General features: G+C 62.3%; 1 protein-coding gene across 5 annotated transcripts; it reads right to left on the bottom strand.

Moving 5' to 3' along the window:
• Window positions 1–1,119: 1,119 nt before the first annotated feature.
• On the bottom strand, window positions 1,120–18,927 carry SBK1 (SH3 domain binding kinase 1). 5 transcript variants are annotated; one of them, XM_064672583.1, is made up of 5 exons: window positions 18,073–18,762; window positions 9,679–10,346; window positions 4,882–5,084; window positions 4,589–4,791; window positions 1,120–3,843 (listed from the first exon to the last, which is right to left on the bottom strand). In XM_064672583.1, exons 3-5 carry the CDS (start codon window positions 5,075–5,077, stop codon window positions 3,061–3,063), a joined length of 1,182 nt encoding a protein of 393 aa, XP_064528653.1. In that variant the 5' UTR covers window positions 5,078–5,084; window positions 9,679–10,346; window positions 18,073–18,762; the 3' UTR covers window positions 1,120–3,060. The 5 variants fall into 5 exon arrangements, with proteins under 5 accessions (XP_064528653.1, XP_064528652.1, XP_064528651.1 ...); XM_064672582.1 differs by lacking the exon at window positions 18,073–18,762 and adding an exon at window positions 11,866–13,674; XM_064672581.1 differs by lacking the exon at window positions 9,679–10,346 and having other exon boundaries at window positions 18,073–18,763.
• Between the last annotated feature and the right edge of the window lie 1,342 nt (window positions 18,928–20,269).

The following is a 20,269-nucleotide window of genomic DNA, read 5'->3' as shown; positions in this document are numbered from 1 at the left end:
ACTCGGAAGTAATGCAGGGATGTGGTGGTTTTGTTGGGCAGGTGGTGGCTTGGTAAACTTCAGACACGTTTTTTGGGTCTGAAGGTTTTACCTGGAGACAAGCAGCTCTGGCCCTCCTGGTGCTGCCGGGCTCAGCATCCCGACCTTGCCGGGATAAAATTATCCATTTCAGTTTGAATTAAAGGCAGCTCCGCTGGAGCCGCGGGAGGTTCAGCTCGAGGACGTCAAATGGCAGCGTTCCCTTTTTTTGTCTGCACCGGGGAGGGGAGGGTCCTGCCAGCCAGCGCCTGGTGACAATGACATTGATTTCCTAGACCTCTTGTCGTGGCCAAATCTGTATTTTTAGCCGGGGAAGAGAAAAATATAAATCACGTGTCGAAGCAATGCTTTCCCTGTCCTGCTGGGAGCGAAGGAGACAAGAGCCGTCGCTGCTGGAGTTGTGGATGAACGGGGCTCGGCGCCCTGTCCCTGGAGCGGGGCTGGGAATGCACCAAGGAGCTGCATCTTCCCGGGGTCCATCCCAGGCACCGCTCCCAGCTGTGCACCGCACAGCCCCCGCCCTGGGCTGGGGACCCCGAGCCCCCCGCCATGGGGGTCCTGGGGCAGGGAGCAGTGGGACCCCCACTCCCAAGGGATCCCATCCATCCCCTCGGCATCCCCTGTGACTATTTATCTTCCGGGGCAGGCGCTGCCTTCATCTCCTCTTCCCTGCCACCTCCTCCTCCTCCTCGCTCTCCCCCATCCTGTTCTCATTTCCCCAAGAAGACTTTAATGAAATCTGCCCTTAATTAAATCCACATTCATTTGCATAATTACCAGGAAATTGAAATTAGCCTGTGGACGTGGCTGGAATACATTTGGCATCAGGCAGCCCTGACTGTTCAGAGGGGGCTGCACCAAGGGCAGCTCGGTGCCCCCCACCCAAGGGAGCTGCCACCCTGCCCCACGGTGCTGCTCCCCGTGCTCCTCCCCTCCCACCCAGGGGTGGCCACGATGGCCGGGCATGGAGGGGACGTGGGGACACTGGGGGGACAGCGAGCCCCAGGCAGAGGTTGTGCTCCCCGCCCACACCAGCAGCATCACTTTTGCTTTATTTAATAAAAAAAGTCTTCACCGCCATTGACAATTTTTTTGTTGCTTTTGTAACTATGTATTTTGTAATTTTTTATGGTTTCAGTTGTGGTTTTTGTTTTTTGTTTGTTTTTTTCTTTTTTTAATCCTTTTCAACAGTGACAAACTGAGGTAACGTCTGTGACACTACAGCCTCTCCTACGGGAAGAAGGTCTGAAACCCGACAGCTGAGGGAACTGGAAATAAAAACCCGACAACCTACCGACACAGCGACCTCGATGGGGACAGAAATCACACGGGGCACCCCCCGGGACAGACCCCCGGGACAGACCCCCGGGACAGACCCCCGGGAGGTCCCTCCCAGAGAGGCACCGCCGAGCCCTCCCGGGGCGGCCGGGATCCCTTATCTACATTATTGCACGAAAGATTGAGGACATCGAGGGACCTAAGGCAAAAAGGAGAAAAACCGGCGCCTAGAGCGTCTCTACTTGGGGCAATGCTACTTCTAAGGCCGCCCGGGGCCCGGCACCGCGGGCGGGGGGCGGAGGGGCCCGGGGGCAGCAGCGGGGGCGGGGGGTCCGCCCGCCTGCTCTGTAAACTGCTGCTGCTGCTGCTGCTGCTGGAGAGCGGGATAGCCCTTGGTGCGGGAATTGCGGCGCCGGGGGGCACAGGGGGTGCCCCCGGCACCCACCCGATGGGAGGGAAGCCCAAACCATACCAGAGTGCTGCCGCCTTGGGGTGCCCCCCACCCTCTCCGGGTGAGCCCCCCACTCCGCTGGGTGCCCAAAACCGCGAGGGGAGTTGTGTCCCCCACACACACCCCCGTGACCTTGTCACTAAGGGACCACCAGCGGCTCCTGCCACCACCCTCTGCCTTGCTGCAGCCAGCCCCGGGGGTCCATCCCACCGCCTCCTCCCCGCCAGCCCCAGGGGAGAGTGACAGAGCTTGGGGAAGGGGTGACAGCGAGGAGGGGTGATGGGATGAGCACAGGGAACCAGGCTGGCTCTCTGGAGGCTGCTCAGAGCCCCCTCCCCTGCTCCCGGGGTGTGCAGGCCAGCCTGGGGCTGCACTGCTGCCACCTCTTCCAGTCCCCAGGGACAGAGAGTCTGCAGAGATGCCACTATGGCAGAGCCAGCTTGGCCCTGAGCATCCAACCTGCTGGATGGCACTGTGGCCACGGGCCACAGCCCAGAGCACAGCTCCCGGCTGGAGGGACCTGTCCCTCCAGTGGGGTCTGGGGCCATGTGGGGCAGGGCAGGGGGGGCAGGGGCTGCCAGTGGCAGTGGTGGGACACAATGACACACAGACAGGGACACTTGCTACATCGATGGCTGCCAGCACCTCCCACCACAGGGAGGCAGCCGGGGTTGCCAGGGGTCCTGGGCTGCCTGAAACCCCCCAGCTCCCCATCACCAGCCCGGTGCCCATCTCCTCATCCCTTCCCGGTCCCCACCAGTGGGGAGGGGATTGGTGGAAGGGGACAAATCATCACCCACCCAAACCTCCCCAAAGGCCTCCTCCATGGTATGGGGTCATCGGCCTTCCCACTCCCAGTCCAGGGATCAAGCACAGGGTGGGGGAGAGCCAGTGGGCACTGCCTGCCCTGGACCTCCCACCCACTACCCTCCCGACTCTTCCTCCCTGTACTGGGAGACCTCTCCCCATGCCACCCTGTGGGAAGCCTTGAGGGGCAGCATGGCCCTGGCAGGACCGTGGGCACCCCTGTCCTCCCTGGCAGCGCGCGGTGCCCTTGGCTGGGCTCCGCTGCCGGCCTCACCCAGGCAGGGTGGGGGCATTGGCATCCTCGGCGCTACGGAGCGCAACCAGTTCTGTCCTTTTCCTCTTCGTTTGTGTTTCTTTTCCGTTTTTTTGCTTTGGGAGACCCAGAGCCTGGTCCCGGCTCGTGCCTCCACCACGAGCAACTCCTCCCATCCCTGTTGCCGGGGCGGGGGGACAGGACGGGTCGTGCGGCCGCTGCCGCGGCGCCGTCAGACGCAGATCTCTATTGCTGTGGCCAGGACCATCTGTCCTTTGCCTTTGTCCTGCCGTCCATCTGTCCTGCTGGCCGTCCCCGGGGCGGCCGCGCTGGACTCGGGGCCGCGCGCTCCGCTCCCTTCTGTCAGGACGGTCCTCTTGAGCGGGGCGGGGGTGCAGGAGCCGGCGGCCTCGTGGCAGTGGGAGCCGGCCGGGAGCTTGTCCCTGGTGTGTTTGCGGGAGCGGTAGGAGGGCCGGCACCGCACCTCGGCCATCAGGTCGCACTTGATGAAGTAGAAAACCTCCTTGACGGGGCAGCGCTTCTCGGGGTCGAGGGCCAGCAGGCGCTGGAACATGCGCAGGGCGCTGTCCGTGAAGCGCCGCCACTGCGAGGGCAGCCCCCCCAGCCGCCCCTTCTGCCACCGCACGAACTCCTCGAAGAAGGCATCGGACGCCACCGCCGCCTCCCAGGGGAAGTTGCCGGTGAGGACGCAGAAGATGAGCACCCCAAAAGCCCAGACATCGATGCTGGTGTCCACAGCAAAGCCCTCGGCCCGGCCGGCCTGGCACACCTCGGGCGCCGTGTAGGGGATGGTGCCACTGATGCGCTTGACCCGGCAGCCCACCTTGCGGGTCATGCCAAAGTCGGCCAGTTTGACGCGGCGGCAGTCGCGGTCGAAGAGCAGGACGTTCTCCGGTTTGATGTCCCGGTGCACCAGGCTCTTGCTGTGCATGTAGTCGAGGGCCAGGCCCAGCTGCTGCACGCAGCGCTTCACCAGCTCCTCGGGGAGCCCCACCTGTGCAGACACGGCGTCAGCCACCCGCCACCGAGCCCTGGGGTGTTCCCACCCAGCTCGGGGACCCCATATATACCTGTTACACATCCAACATGGTCATGGATGGTGTTATTTGGGTGCTTTCAGAGGCAGGGAGATGGGTGGTGGGCCCTGGGCCAGCTGAGGGATGGGTGGTGACTCCCCATAGAACCCCAGGATGGTCTGTGTTGTAAGGGACCTTAAGGGCCATCTCATTTCACCCCTTGCCATGAGCAGGGACACCTTCCACTAGACCAGGTTGCTCCAAGCCCTGTCCAACATGCCTTGAACACTTCCATGGTTCAGACAGCCACAGCTTCCCCAAGGGAAGGGTGATGGGAAGGCCACTCTAGGGATAGGTAATGGGCCTTAGGCCATCCTAGCAATGGGTGATGGATCTCAGACCACCCAGGGGACGGTCATAAGTCCCAGGCCACCCTACGGATGCATTACAAGGCCCAGATCACCCTAGGGACAGGTGATGGGTCCCAGGCCACCCTAGGGATGGATGATGGATCTCAGCCACCCAGGGGATGGGTGATCAGTCCCAGACTTGCTTGTAGGTGCTTGTGTTCAGGAGCGACCCACACAGGGCTGCCCAGTCCTTGCACCCACAGCCCCCTCCCACAGGGGCACCAAAGCACCACAGCAGCTTTGCTCAGAGCCCTGGGGATACTGAGCCCCCACATCCCAAAAGGGCTCCTGCTGGAGGGGCGGGGGCTCTCACCTGAGGCGGGATGATGTCGAAGAGGTCCCCCCCAGGGGCATACTCCTGAGCAAAGACATAGCAGTCCTCAGTCTCGAAGACCACGTCAAAGACCTTGATGATGAAGGGGCTGGAGGAGAGTGTGTTGGTGATGCTGAACTCCCGCAGGAAGTTCTTCAGCTTCGTCTTGCTCTTGTTGACGAACTTCAGGGCCATCTTGGTGCCTGCGGAGGGCAGGGGACGGAGGTGAGCCCGGGGCACGGTTGGGATGTGCCAGGCACTCTGCTCCCAGCACAGCCCCCTGCTCCACTCACCTGTGCTTTTGTGGGACACCAGGTCCACCTTGCCGTAGGTGCCCTTGCCGAGCTCGCGGATGAGGTCGTAGTGCTTGCTGATGTCGGTGCCTGAGAGGGTGCGGATGGCCAGGGACTGCATGTCCTCGGTGATGAGGGGCACCCCGCAGCAGGCCAGCTTGCGCGACGGCTCCTGCTCAATCGAACCCGCGCTCATGGTTGCGCTGCAAGGCAGAGGCGTGGCAGCATTTCGGTGGGTGCTGCAAAGCCACCATGTCCTGTCCCATCACATCCCATCCCGTCCCGTCCCATCCCATCCCGTCCCATCCCGTCCCATCCCATCCCATCCCATCCCATCCCATCCCATCCCACCCCCAGGGCTGGAGCAGCCCCCACTGAGTGCCACCCCTCTGTGCCCTGTGGCCACCAACCAAACTGCTCTGGAGAGGATGCTCCAGTCTTTGTGGGGCTGCAGCCGTGTGGGTCAGTGGTCCCTGTGCTACCAACTCAGGGGGACGTCTGGGGGCAAAGGGAGGGCTCAGGGCATGGCAGAGACAGGAGGGAGGGACATGGACACACATATGGACACACATGGACACACACATTTCCTCAGCCCCGGTGTGTTCACAGCCACCACACACTGAGGCCTTTAGGGGCTCCCCACTGCTGCCACAGTCCTCAGTGTGGACCCTGGCAGCCAGCCCTGTCCCCTCCACCACTGCAGCCCCCTCCAGAGCCGAGCCTCACACAAGCCAGTGACACTCCAGAGCAGAGCCAGGGCCATGCTGCAGGAACCAGGTGGGATATGATGGCTCTTCCAGAAATCCCTCCATCATATCCCTCTGACTATCCATCAGCACTGACTCTTGGCCTCCCCCTGCCAAGGTGATGGATGCCCTGGTTCAGAGAATCACAGAATCCCAGACTGGTTTCAGTTGGAAGGAGCTTCAAAGCTCAACTCATTCCACCCCCTGCCATGGGCAGGGACACCTTCCTCTACACAAGGTTGATCCAAGCCCTGTCCAGCCTTGGACACTTCCAGGGATGGGGCAGCCACAGCTTCTCTGGGCAACCTGTGCCAGGGCCTCACCACCCTCACAGGGAAGAATTCCTTCTCAATATCCCATCTAACCCTGCCCTCTGGCAGTGGGAAGCCATTCCCCCTTGTCCTGTCAGTCCAGACCCTTGTCCAAAGTCCGTCTCCAGCTCTCCTGGAGCCCCTTTAGGCATAGGAAGGGGCTCTCAGGTCTCCCTGGAGCCTTCTCCAGGCTTTAAAATCCAAATTCTCTCAGCTTTTCCTCATAGCAGAGGTGCTCCATCCCAATAATCATCTTTGTGGCCTCCTCTGGACTTGCTCTAACAGATCCACATCTTTCCTGTGCTGTGGACCCCACAGCTGGGCACGGTACTCCAGGTGGGATCTCACCAAAGCCGAGCAAGGGGTGGCCCAGCCAGCAGTACATGGACAACAGCATCAACATTCTTCACTCCCATCAAACCAGTGACTCTTTTTCCTCACTCTGACCATCCCTACAACAAGAGCTTGGAGTCACTCACCACACTGTCTTCAGGGTGCTGCGTCACCTTCCATCACCCCCTGAAGCACCCACAACCCCCCAGGGTCAAGATCACACCCAACCCTTTCCCAACAAGACTGAGACTGATCTCCAACTTCTTCCTCCTTCCTTCCCTGCACCATGCTGCCTCTCATCCCAAAGCAAAGCTCAGCTTCTTCACTTATTATAGTTATATTTTTTTTCCCTGGGAAGTTGGGGAAAAAATAGAAAAGGAACTTCAACATCATGATGTTCCAAAAATGTAACAGTTTGACTCATAAGATCTCCAAAGCAGCTCATCTCCATAGTGTTTCATTGGCCTCCTGGCAGAGGAGCACCATCTCAGCGTCTGGGTGCTGGAGGTGGAGGTGGATCAGTGCAGCAGCTTGCTGGAGGCAGGACTGAAAACAGCCCCCAGCATCCTGCAAGAAGAATTCCGTCTACACTTGGATTTACAATCATGCTCATCGATGTCTCTTAATTAAGCGGTGTTGAAATGCAATTATTCACGTCAGGGAAGTTGGGCTTTGAGGAAAAAAACCTGTTGGTTGGATGGGAGAGAGGAGGGGAAGGACTGATGCGTTGTGGAAATGCTTTCCAAGTCAAAGGCTGTTTGCTTTTCCTCTTGGCTCAACCTGTTGGGGTTTCCAGGTGTCTCTGACCATCAAACGAGGAAAATCCATGAGAAACAGAGATCCCACCAAGCCCGGTGTCCCTGCTGTGGTCTGCATGGCTGGCACAGGGATGTGCTTCCAGGGATGGGGCCGTTGCCGGGATCCTGCCGCAGTGCCGGCCCCGCACAGCACACCCCGCCGTGCCAGGGCTAACGGGAACACGGAGCCATCAGCGATCCCGGGAGGGACCCAACAGCAGCGGTGACCAAAATACCAATGTGCCGAGACCGAGGGAAGCGTAAACACAGAAGTTTTCATTAAAAATTGAAATGCTTTTGAAAACATGTTGGGTTTGATGTGAGCAGCGAAGCGGGGCAGCAGCGGGTGGGAGCGAGGGCTCATTTCCAGCTCTGCACGCTCACAGGGACAGCTGGGATGGGGGAACAGCAGGACACGGGGAGATGATGGTGCCAGTGCGGCAAGAGATCCCACCAGCCTGGCACAGCTGGGGCTGAGGTCTCGTATCTTTGGCTGCCCTCTGTGCCCAGGCCAGGCCCACCAACGTGCCAGGTCGGGACACCAAAGCCAAAATGGGGCCTTTTCTCAGCGCACCAGCTCCTGTCCTGCCCCTAAACACTGGAAGATCACCATGCCCAAAGGAAGCCAAACCCGCCTTCTCCCAGCTCAGTTGTTTCAGGTATTCCTGAAGGAGTTTTCCCAAGAAGGGAGTAAGGATGCACGTCCCAGCTGAGCCCTGGCAAAGGCCCCCACCACTCTGGATCCTGGGAATGGCAAAGGGGCAGCAAAGCTGCTGCCACGTGGCACCGGGACCTGCCGCTCACCACAGGCGGTTCCTGCCATCATCTCCGCATCCTGAACCGTTTCTCCTACTATTCAGACTAAAATTGTTCTGTGTTTAAGCTTCAGAACCATTTATCTCATTGAGTGAGGAGGATAATCCACCCACTTCTTCCTTGCTCCCTGGCAGGTATTTATAGGCAGCCACTCGTCTCCGTCGGCAGCTGCTGCTCCTCTTCCCAAACCTCCCGGCTCCATCACCAACATCACAGAGCAAATCCCGGGAAGACATAATCCCATATCCAGAGCCCAGCATCCTGCCAGGCACTGAGGCCAGCACTAACAAACCATTCCCACTCTGATCCTTAGAAGGAGATGCTTTGCCCTGCTCTGCATCCTGCTCCACATCCCACACCACTGCACACCCAGCCCTGGGCACATCGGCTCTGCCGATAACTAATTGCAAACTCATTAAGAGCTCATTGAGAGGAGCAGAGGACGCCCGGGAGAGCTGCCCCAGGCTCCCCTAGAGGAGGCTGCTGGAGCAGCAGCTGCTTGGAAATTAAGAGGGAAAGGGGGAAAAACTCCCTCTGGTCGCATCAGAGACTGACAGAAAAACAACCCATTTATTGAGGGAGGTTAGAGGAAAAGGGTTTGGGCTGACCCCAGTGCAGGGCTGGGAGCCTGGCCAGGGGATGGGACTTGCACCATGGGCTGCTCTGGGGAAAGGAATTGGAAAAACTAAGGGAAAACCTATGCAGGGCAGGGGCAGGGCCTTGGCAAGACCCCAATTTCTCTTTAAAGAGGAGAGAAATGAGAAACATGCACTTGGTAGGTATTGGGCAGAGCTTTGATTTCTCCCTTTGCCATCCCCAAATCCTTAGTTATTAGCAGGTAACACTGACTCCCCTCCAAGCCCAGCAGGCTGGAGGCCAAGGCACCCATCAGGAGGAAGCTGCCTCCCTTCACACCCTAACCAGCTCCCAAACCTCCCCTATTTTCCCCAAACTACCCACTGAGCCAGCAAAGTCATGTCCAAGGGGGGTTGGCCCTTTGCTGCTCCTGGTCCCCCTCCTCCCACACCACCCTGGTGCTGGGGTGTCCCTGGGGCAAGGGGCCAGTGGTGCTTTGGCCGTGCCCCGAGCGGAGCCGCTGCCTCCCAGTGCCCCGCTCCATTTCCAGACCCCACTGCCTCTGTTCCTGCCTGACCCCGTTCCAGGGACATCCTCTCCTCTCCTCCGCCCCGCTGGGACCCGCACAACAGATAACAGATATGAGCTGTGCTTCCTGGGGGCCGTGGCACGGTGGAGCCCAGGGAGGGCTTGCAAAGGCACCTTCGCCTAACGAGGCCGTCTCTGCAGGCACGGGGGGAGGACAAGCATCTCACGGGGGCTCGGAGCCACTGGTACCTGCCACGGCTGGGCAGCCTCCACCCCGGCCAGCCATTGCCTCCCACCTCGCCAAAAGCAGCAAAACGTGTAGGGAAAGAGTTCCTTGACCCCTGTGCCATCCCAGGACCATCCGAAACCGCTCGGGATAAGCTGAGTATGTCCAGGAAGTGGTCGGTCACACGTGGCTCAGGGACATCAGCCTGTGGCAGCAGTTTGGGAACAGCCCCTCTGCCAGCATCCCGCAGCCTGGGAGGAGCAGCCACCCCCAAAGAGGCCATGGATGGGGCACATCTACACGCTCCCTGGCTGGCTCTGCAGGGAAGTGCTGGAGCACCACTGACACCACCCGAACTAGCACCAAACCTCCACCAAAGCACCTGCAGCAATTGGGATTTCCCAGTGACCCCAATCTGGGACTGAATTGGCACTGAATTCCAAGGTATCCAACAATTCTCATACCAGCTCCTTGCCTAGACTAGAACAGCCTTCTCAGCACCAGGATCGTCTTCAGCAAAGCCAATGAATGCCCAGCCACGTGCAGGATCCCAGTTGGCAGGAGCTGCTGTCCCGGTGGGGATGTCCCAGCTGTGGGGCGGGGTCAGGCCCCCTCACACCCATCCGTAGTGTCTCCCGCTGTGGGATCCATCTCCCATCCTGACTATCAGCCTGTGACAAGATTCCTCAGCCTCTGGTCCCAGGATTCAGGTTTCGCAGGCAAATTTGTGAAGAGCAAACAAAGCAGCACCAGAACTCTCTCCTCCAACAGCTCCTGGGGAGCCACCACTCTTCCTTCCTGCTGCTGTCCTCCGTGCCCTCTGCACTGCTCCCCCGGAGCTGCCAGCAGGATTTTCCCCGCCCTCATCCACACTGTGCTGTGCTGTCTCTGTCCATCAGCCCTGGTGACAGGACCTTGGCCACCTTTCAGTGCTTTGGTCTCCCGGGATTTCTGCTGCTGAGCGGGATGGTTTCGTTAGGACCTCAGCTCCTCCAGCCTCCAGCTGCTCCCGCCTTCACCGCCGGCACCGGGGATTTATGATTACTTCATTGTTTGATTGGTTTCATCAGCCTGTCATCATCTCCCTCCCAAAACTCTTCCACCAGCGCCAGCAGCACCGCACGGTTGGGATCTGCAAAGACAAATGCCCCGAACGGCACCTGCCCATTGCCTGCCCACCGGGTCCCCAGGGCAGGGCCAGCTGGCCCTCAGCCCTGCTCACTCCCGGGGGCAATGGGGGCACATCACCCCACCACAAAAACCAGAGCTGACACCACCCAAGAGGCTGCACAGCCTGTACGTGCCCCACGCAGCCTGGGCATCCCCCCTGCCTCGGCCCCGGCTCCCACCGCTGGGAATGCTCCCAGGAAGGAGGGTGCTCCCACCGACACCGTGCCTCATCTCCTCCCACGGCATCCCGGGCAGGGCACGGGCACACCCTGCTCAGGGCCACTCTGAGCGCCGGGCAGGTCGGGGGCTCGGTGTGTGGGCACCCAGCTCTGAGCTTCACCTCCCCGTGGGTGACACCTCCACACCGGTCTGGCACAGAGGGGTGGTGAGGCTGCACCACCCTGTCCCTGTCCCCGCTCCCGGTCCCCGAGCTGTGGTGGGGCTCCCGGCTGGCGTCGCCTGCCCGCGGCCACAGCGGCAGAGGGGCCGGACCTGGAGGAAAGTGGGTCACGCTCCCCCTTCCCCGCCGCAGCCGGGGGGAGGCTGGGATGGGATGGAGGGGGGGTCCACACCCCTGCCCGCACCGAGGGGACACGGGGGCACATGGGGGGGAATGGGGGGACAGGGCAGGTGATGAGGGAACATAAGGGGACATGAGGGGACACAATGAAGGGACAGGAGGGGACACAAGGCGAGATGACAAGAGATGAGATGGGGAGATGACAAGAGGACAAGAGAGGACACAATGAGGAGACAATGAGGGGACAGGAGGGGAAATGGTGAGGGGGCTTGAGGGGAGATGACAAGAGGACATGAGGGGACAACGAGGGGAGGTAAGAGGGAAGACAGGAAGCTGATGAGGGAACACAAGGGGAGATGAGGGAACATGGAAAACAAGGGGAGATGACATGGGGAGGTGATGAAGGGACACAAGGGTACACAATGAGAGGACACGATGGGAGGTGATGAGGGGACACGAGGGGACATGGCCTGAGCTGCCCCCGAGGCCGCCTCTCCCTGCTCTCCCCTTCCCCTGCTTCCAGCTGCCTTCCACCTCAGCGCATCCTTCCAGACGCCCCCAAATCCATGGGGAGCCCCCGGGGACCAGCCCCCCGGTCCCCCGGCCCCGGCTCCGCTCCGGTGTCGCTCAACGCCCCGCCGTCCCCGTCCCTCCTCCCCGTCCCCCCCGCGCCGTGCCGGGGCCGCCCGGAGCGCAGGTGCCATCGGCCGCAGGAGGGACCCGGGCCGGGGAGGGCGGCCGATCCCGGGGGCAGCGCCCGCACCGCGCGGTGCCTCTCCCCGCTCCGTTCATCCCGGAGCCCCGGTTGTACCGGGATGAAGGGTCTGCCCCCTCCCAGCGCCGTGCGGGCAAACAAAGGGCGGCCTCGGTACCGGGCGGGCAGCGTCTCCCGCACCCCCATAGCCGCACCCCCATCGCCCCACCTCATCCCCGCACCCCTGGCCCCGCACCGCCGCCTTACCGGAGGGACTAGCCGCCGCCGCGCCCCGTCCCCGGCGGGAGAGGAGCCGCCGCTGCCGCCCTCCGCTCGCCCCGCCGGGCTCCTCATGCCGCGGCCCCGCCGCCGCCGCCGCCGGAGGAGCGGAGCGGAGCGGAGCCGAGCCCCCCGCAGCCCCCGGCAGCGCCCGCCCCGCGCCGCGCTCCGCCCGCACCGGCACCGGCGCCGCCCTGGGGAGGGAGCGCGGAGCGGGAGGAGCGGGAGGAGCGGGAGGAGCGGGAGGAGCGGGGGGGCTCCGCCGCCGGCCCCGCGGGGATGGGGAGATGCGCGATGAGGGATGCGGGGCGCTGCTTGTCCCCGCCCTCCATGTAGCTGAAGGGATTAAGAGCGGGAGAAGCCCTGGAGAGGGGGGTCGGGGATGAGCCGCCCCCTCCCCACCGGGTGCGGAGCTCCGGTACCGCGGGTTCGGCACGGAGCAGACCACGGGGCTGGGGACAATAGAGACGAGACCGGTGCTCCTAAGGGGTCAGCTTCACACCCCTCACCCACCCAAGGACCCCGATAGTCCGAGCTTGGAGCATATGAGGGTCAGCAGCACTGGCACCATGCAGCAGGAATGCCCAGGCACAGGACTGATCCTGCTGCCCAGTGGTCCCCCGGGCACTGCTATCCCTGAGCCCTCCAAGGCTTTGGTCCCTCTCCCTTGGCACAGGTGATGTCCACTGTGGTGTGGGTGATGCCCACCATGAATCCTAGAGTCACAGAATGGTTTGGATGGAAAGGGACCTGCCATGGGCAGGGACACCTTCCACTAGACCTGGTTGCTCCGAGGCCCATCCAATCTGTCCTTGAACGCTTCCAGGGATGGGGCAGCCACAGCTTCTGTGGGCAGTCTGTTCCACCACAGCACAGGTGATGCCTCACCATAGCACAGGCTGCTCCCCAGGAGCTGCTCCTCAATACATGCAGGACACGAGGCTTCCCACGGATGGTAAGACCCTTTGGGCTGAGATGAGGAATACCAGCTGAGGCAAAGGCAGCACAGAGGCTTTCCTTCAGCCTCCTTAAATTTGGCAACACGCTTAGCAAGCGATGCCAGAGCTGGGCACCAGGAGCTCCCAGGTACCTCCAGGCCAGGGGACAGTGACAGCTTTTCTGGAGGAAGGCGAGGGGTAGGCACCGTGCTCTTCCTTGGAGCACCCCTGGGCACATCGCCTCTTCCTGCATTTCCTTCTGTTCCCACAGATGTGGAGCAGGGACATTTAACACAGACCACGATTTGGTTGACTCTCAGCTGGGTGCTGGGTCCCTTTGCTCCCCTGAAGCCACTTTGACCTGACCCACAGCCATGGGGCTTCCTTATGCTCTGAGGGGTGGCACTGGGCTGTTCCCACAGACTAGCTGTGCCTGCTCTGCTGGGATTGGGGCTGTCCCATTGCCCCCTGAGCCACCCAACCCCTGGACAGGGCCGGGGAGCCATCGGCACTGACTCACTGCCGGCTCTGATCTGCTCCTGTAGAGGACGCAGAGCAATGAATCTTTTCATGAATGACTTTAAAGCAGGAGGGTGAATCACACTCCAGCACTGTGCTTTAATTTGTGTCAGGATCGGCTGTGCCACTGTCACCCTCTTCCCTCTTGGCAGCTGCACGGGGCACTGCCAGCCCCAGGGTCTGGGCCCTGGGAAAGGCTCACAGTGCCAGTGCCCTCAGTCTCCCTCCACTCACCAGTTCCTGCAATAGCTCCAGCACCCGTGGCTCGAATGCTCCAAGTGTGGGTGATCCCCACTGGGATGTGGGTGATCCCCACTGGGATGTGGGTGATCCCCACTGGGATGTGGGCATCTGCGTGGCATGAGAGCAGAACTGCCAGAGCCCAGTGCCCCAGCAAGCCAGGGTGGGCTGGAGGGTGCCCAGAGCAGCTGCTGTGGGGCTGGGAAAGGGGTGGCACAGGGCAGGAGAGTGTCGTGGGGTGAGGGTGCTGGGAAAAGGGAAAGTTCTGGGAGATGGGGGCAGAGCTATGGTGCTCCCTGCACCGTTGGGCCAGCAGGACACAGGCTGCTGAAAGCCACACCTGCCTTCCTTGCACACCCCACTCCATGGGCTGCTGGGGACAGAGTGGGTCCAGCCTCACCCCTTCCCAAGTCCCATGTCACCCTGTGTCCCCTGCCTGTCCTTGCCATGCCATTCCAGCTCCCACAGCCTCCCGCTTGCAGCATTCCAAGCTGCTCCTCTGAGCTCTCCTTTGGCTCCCGCCCTATTTATAGCTCAGGGCTGTTTCTAGGTCAGGTGGGAGGTGCCAGTGCCCAGGGAGCCAGCCCAGGGACCACGGCAGGCTGCGGGGATGGTGTCACAGGTCCTACACATGGATCATCTCCGAGTGTCACCCCCCGGTGCTGGAGGATGGGGCTGTGCTATGCTCTGGGTACACAGAGGCTGAGCTGGCAGTGAGGGACCAGCTGGGCCTGGCAGGGCTCCGTGGGACTCTGTGGGACTCCATGGGGCCCTGTGGGACTCCATAGGGCTTGGTGGGGCTCAGCAGGGCTCAGTGGAGCTCTATGGGACTCCATGGAGCTTTGTGGAGTTCTGTGGGGTTCCATGGGACTCATCAGGACTCCATGGGACTCCATGAGGTTCACCAGCTCTTCGTGGGGCTTTGTAGGGCTCAGCAGGGCTCCATGGAAGATTCCACAGGGCTCCATCGGCACTCTGTGGGGTTCTGTGGGGATCTCTGGGGCTCCATGGGGCTTAACGGACCTCTCTGGGGCTCAGCAGGACTCCATGTGGCTCTGTGGGACTCTGTGGGGCTCCATGGGGCTTGTCAGCTCCCTTTGTGGCTTCCAGGCTGCAGCCCAGGCCCTCGCCAGCATGTGGGTCACACACACTGAGTAATAGTAACACCAGTAGTACCAGGGAGCGTTTGCACCGAGCTTGTGGCCTTCAAAGCACTCCCAGAATATTAATAACTAATTAAGATTAACGAGATGAAAGAAACCGGATCAAATATGTTTATCACCTCATACAATCCCAAACCGTGCAAAGATCCCCCAGCTCCCCGAGGGACAACGAGTGTCCCTGGGATTTCTGCTCAGAAAGGGAATATCCAGCTTGTGCCATGGGATGTGCTTGGACAGGGTGGGTGGTGGGAAGTGACCTGGAAAGCCCCAAATTTTTTCAGCAATCCAAATCCCCTCGGAATTCAGCGAGAAGGTCGGTTGTCCCTTCGGCGTCGCTTGGCCAGAGCAGGAGCCCAGGGGCTGAGCCCCCCACGATCGGGGTTCCACCGCCACCCGCAGCCTGTCACGCACCGGTGATACGACCCAAAACCTGCCGGGCTTGCTGCGGGGATGCTGGGAAGGAGGAGAGGGAGGGAAGCGGGCAGACTGACGCGGGAGCGGAGCACGCCGGGAGCCGCAGCTCCGGCAAAGGGAGCCGCTCGTCCCGGGGGGCTCCGCCGTGTCCCGGCTGGGGGCCGAACACCCCCCACCCCGCCAGCCCGGGGGGCGCTGGGGGCCCCCTCCGTCCCTGGGGACAGCGCCCATCCATGGGGAATTCCAGGGTAAAGGGGATTGGTGGGAGCTGGTTCCCGGACTGTGGACGGGGGGCTCAGCGCCCCCCACCTCGGTGGTCCCCCCACGCGTGTGTTGCCATCCCATGTGGTGGCAGCCGGGATGAGATTCCCAGCGGCTGCTCTCAAGGTCGGGGAGGGGACACGAGCCGGGAGCTGTGGGGCAGCGGTGGGCACACGCCAAGCCCCTGCCGGCGGCCCTTGGGGTGATGTCCCTGTCCTCGGAGCCCCAGGGCCCGTCCGTGCTCCCGGGGGACATGAGGTGGACCCCAAGCGGGGGGCACAGCGTCCTGCGGGCTGGGTCAGGACCTGCAGCACCGGCCGCACTTGCCGGGAGCTTGGGAATGGTGTTGGCTCTGGAGCCGGATGATGTCTGTGCAGCTACCGGGCTGGAAGGAAACAGAGGGGGGTTCTTTTGAATGGGTTTCCCTGGAAAAGAGGCAGAACGTGTTTCTTCGGGGAGAGGGAGGGACGGAGCTGGGGGCACGGGGAGAGCCACGGGGTCTGCCCTGGCACCCGAACACTTCGGCACCCCGGTACCCAGCACCATCCAGCACCGCACGGCGCCGGCCGCCTCCGCTCGCAGACCGTTCTCCTGGCACCATCTAGAGGCTGCGGGGACAGACACGGGGGGACAGACACGGGGGGACAGACATGGGGGGGACAGTCACGGGGGGACAGACACGGGGGGACAGGCACGGGGGGACAGACATGGGGGGGACAGTCACGGGGGGACAAGCACAGGGGGACAGGCAGGGGGGGACAGACACAGGGGGACAAGCACGGGGGGACAGGCATGGGGGGACAGGCACGGGGGGATAGGCATGGGGGGACAGACATAGGGGGGGACAGGCACGGGGGGGCAGACATGGGGGGGACAGGCACGGGGGGACAAGCGCAGGGGGACAGGCATGGGGGGACAGGCACAGGGGGACAAGCACGGGGGGATAGGCACGGGGGGACAGGCACGGGGGGACAAGCACGGGGGGACAGACATGAGGGGACAAGCACGGGGGGACAAGCACGGGGGTACAGGCAGGGGGGGACAGGCACGGGGGGACAGGCACGTGGGGACAGACATGGGGGACAGACATGGGGGGACAAGCACGGGGGGACAGGCATGGGGGGACATGCATGGAGGGACAGGCACGGTGGGACAGGCATGGGGGACAGATGCTGCCACAGCATCCGTGCGTGGGCCCCGCTTACTGGCCCTGGTGCAGGTGGCAGGACCAGGGAGCACCCTCTGATAGCACCCTTTGGTCACCCGAGAGGAGCTATCCCACTGGGGCTGTGCTGGAGGTGACATGCAGTGACAGCCATGTCACCATGAGATGCAGACAGGCTCAGGGACAGACTGGTGACAACTAGAGGGGGGTTCAGACACAGAGACCCCCCCAGCGTAGCCCACACTGGAGCAGGGCAGGACAGGCACAAGCCAAGGATGTTCCTCCTTCTCCATCCCCCTGTGTAGGGAGGGGTGGTCCCTGTGGCCACCGTTCAGGACTCTGGGCCACCACACTGCCACCCTGGGTGCTCCCTCTGTGGCTGAGAACGACAAACTTGTGACACCTGTGACCCAGCACAGTGTGGATGCTGCCAGTCAGCTCCAGCCCCAGGCTGGGCTGTGGGATGGGAGCCCTGGGAATTCTGTGCATCCCTCAGCCAGCAGCACCCACACCCAAGGCCCCTCTCGATCCCTGGTCTCCCTGTCCCCCCCCACCTGGGCAGTGACTCACGGAAACCAAGGCTCTAAAACCCCAGGATTTACACCAAAACAAATCCTACAACTTCCTGCACACCGTGAGGAAGGACAAACTGCCTGCATTGTCCCACACTCACAGCCCAGCCGGTGGCCCTGAGCCCCCCCAGCCCTCGCCATGGGCAGCCAGTGCCTGGCAGGCTCCTGGCTGGAGCGGGTGGGAGCTCTGTTCTGGGGATGAAGGCATGGCACAGGAGCCGGCAGTGGCTCGGTGCCACGGAGGAGCAGTTGGGCACAACATGTTCCAGCATTCACACCTCGCATCCTCACCGGCTGCCCGGCTAATTCCGGCACATTCTCCTTGGCTGCTGCTCAGCAGTGCCGATGGCAGAGGAGATTTTGGGGAAGGGGGAGGTGAGTGCTGGTGCAGCTGCTGAGAGGGACAGGCCTTGGGGAGCCTCGTGGCTGTCCTTGGGGACCCTCAAACTGCTCTGGCCCCCTGGCCCCAGCCAGCCAGGGAAGAGGAGAGACTGGCCAGGGACCCTGCTCAGGTGGGCAGGAGTGGGTGGGATGTCTCCTGGATGGATTTGGGATAGCTCTGGAATGCACATCGCTGCCCACTGCCCCGCTCCCATGAGCACACCAGCATGTCATGGCACGGCACAGGATGCCCACTGGGTTCCCCAGAGTGCTGCTGCCAGGGAAGCACATGGCAGACACTCACACGTGCTGTGCACTGCAGCCTCTCTGGGCACTCCACGGCACAGAACAGGATCTGGACTCCTCTGGCCAGGAGAGGATACACCTACTCCAAAGGAAACTTTGGCATGGCCCACGCCAGGCTCTGTCCCCCAGCCCCGCTCGGTGCCCTGCTCCCATGCCATGCCCCACCATGGGCTCATGGCACAGCCCCACCAGCGCTGTGTCACCACCAGTGGTGTCCCGGGACCCGCAGCACTGACCTGTGCAGGTGCAGGGGCTGCAGCTCCTCTTTCTGGAAGCAGACGAAGCAGAAGGAATCCATCGCTCTGCTCCAGTGGCCGCCGTGCCCGGGCTCGGGGGACCGCAGGGCACGCAGTGCCGGAGGGGTGTTGGCATCTTCCTTGCCGGTGCCGGCGGTGGCCAGAGGCTCACGCTGGCCCTGTCGGGGCCATGGTGTCGGGGGGCCCGTCACACGGCCGGGCTGAGCACCGGGACCGGCCGCTCACCGGGCACGGGGGTAGCGCTGGGCTGTGTCGTGTCCCACGTCGCCCTCGCTCCGGGGCTGACGATGCCCGGTGCCGCCCCGGCACCCATCGTGCAGCCCGGCCGGCGGCAGTGCCCTTCCTCAGGGGGTGCGAGCAGGCACCTGGGATGGCATCACCCGGCCGAGGGGTCCGAGCCCTGCGGTGCTTCAGAGGCCGCGGGAAGCGGCTGCCCCGTGGCACCGGACGGTGGACGGTGCCCGTGTGGCTGTGAGGGAAAAGTGTCCCCTGCAGCAGGTGGGGTCCAGCGGGCTCTGGCAGGATCCAGCGGGGTCTGGAAGGGTCCGGCAGGCAGGCGGCCGGGTCGGGAGCCCAGCACGCTGGTGGAGGAGGAAAGTTGTGTCGTCGTGGAGCGGCGGCTCCGCGGGGCTCGTCTCACCGGTGGAGCAGCCGCTCGCTCTGACAGCTGAACCAGCGTGCGAGTATTAATAGCTCCAGACTCCCGCGGCGAGGCTGGAAGTTAACTCCTCGCCTGCCGCCTGCCCGAGCGCCAGCCGCCCTCTCCCGGCGCCTGGAGGCTCCCTCGGGGCTCGCCAGGGCTGCAGCTGAGACCTGGCAAACTCAGCCCGCCCGCCCCGTGCACGGGGTGTCACCGAGGGACCCATCCTCCGTCCCCACTGCCCGTCTGACCTCCCAGGCTCTGACACAGGAGACATTGCACAACCCGGGGGGAATCTCTCAGCCTGGGTGCCCGTGGGTGCCCTGTGTCCTGCCAACGGTGGAGTGAGTGGCCTGGGAGCCATCCTGGAGCTATCCTGGAGCCATCCTGGAGGATTGCTCCCCACTGCAGGGCACCTGACAGAAGCACCATGGTGCCCTGTGAGGGGTGTCCCTGTCCCACAGTCTGTGTCCGTGCCCCACAAGTGGCATCTTTGCCCCACAGTTGGTCTCCCTGCCCCAAGAGGACCATTGGTACAAGGCAGGGTGGCCATGCCAGCAGTGTCCAGCTGCTCCAGGCCAATAAGCCAGTCCAGCACCCTGGGCCAGGTGCCCACAAGGCCCCATGCACTCACCATTACCCATCCACTGGGACCAGCTCAGGGACCAGCACATGTCCCCCAGATCCCTGAGACCCAAATCTGGTCCATCACCCCAGCTCACATCCAGAACCCTGGGACAGAAGCAAAGGGCATGTCTTTGGGAAGTGGGAGCAGGAGGACATGGAGAGGTTTCCCCAGCTTGGCCCATGGGCTTCGTCATCTCTCACCCTGAATTATTCAGTGCATGGCTCTGCCTGCGGGTGTCTGCTCCAGCCACACCCCCAGCTAATGGCAAAAATTGATGGCTTTTTAGCTCCTCATGGCCAGAAAGCTCCAGCCGTGCTGCTCTGGGTCCTGTCCCCCAGGAGAGAGATGGAACCAGCCTGGAGGGTAGTTTATCGCAATTTCATCTCATAGAATCACAGAATCATGGAATGGTTTGGGTCGGAAGGGACCTTAAAGACCATCTCATTCCTCTGCCATGGGCAGGGACACCTTCCACTAGCCCAGGTGAATCCAAACCCCATCCAACCTGGCCTTGGACACTCCAGGGATGGGGCAGCCACAGCTTCTCTGGCCAACCTGTGCCAGGGCCTCCCCACCCTCACAGACAAGAATTCCTTCCCAATATCCCATCTAACCCTGCCCTCTGGCAGTGGGAAGCCATTTCCCCTTGTCCTGTCCCTCCAGGCCCTTGTCCCAAGTCCCTCTCCAGCTCTCCTGGAGCCCCTTTAGGGACTAGAAGGGGCTCTCAGGTCTCCCTGGAGCCTTCTCTTCTCCAGGCTGAATGTTCCCAGCTCTCCCATAAGAGAGCACAAGAGCTGTGCAGAGTGTTTGCAGTGATCCTGTTTCCATGCTGGTCCCTGGGAGCCCCTCTCCTGCCCGTGGGATGCAGATGGGTACCCCCACCACAGCCAGACTCCCATGGTCCCCCA

The sequence above is a fragment of the Pseudopipra pipra genome, chromosome 16 (genome assembly GCF_036250125.1).
Source record: "Pseudopipra pipra isolate bDixPip1 chromosome 16, bDixPip1.hap1, whole genome shotgun sequence".
NCBI lineage: Eukaryota > Metazoa > Chordata > Aves > Passeriformes > Pipridae > Pseudopipra > Pseudopipra pipra.
The sequence above is the reverse complement of the archived record's forward strand: the minus strand, read 5'-3'. Positions and strand labels throughout refer to the sequence as shown.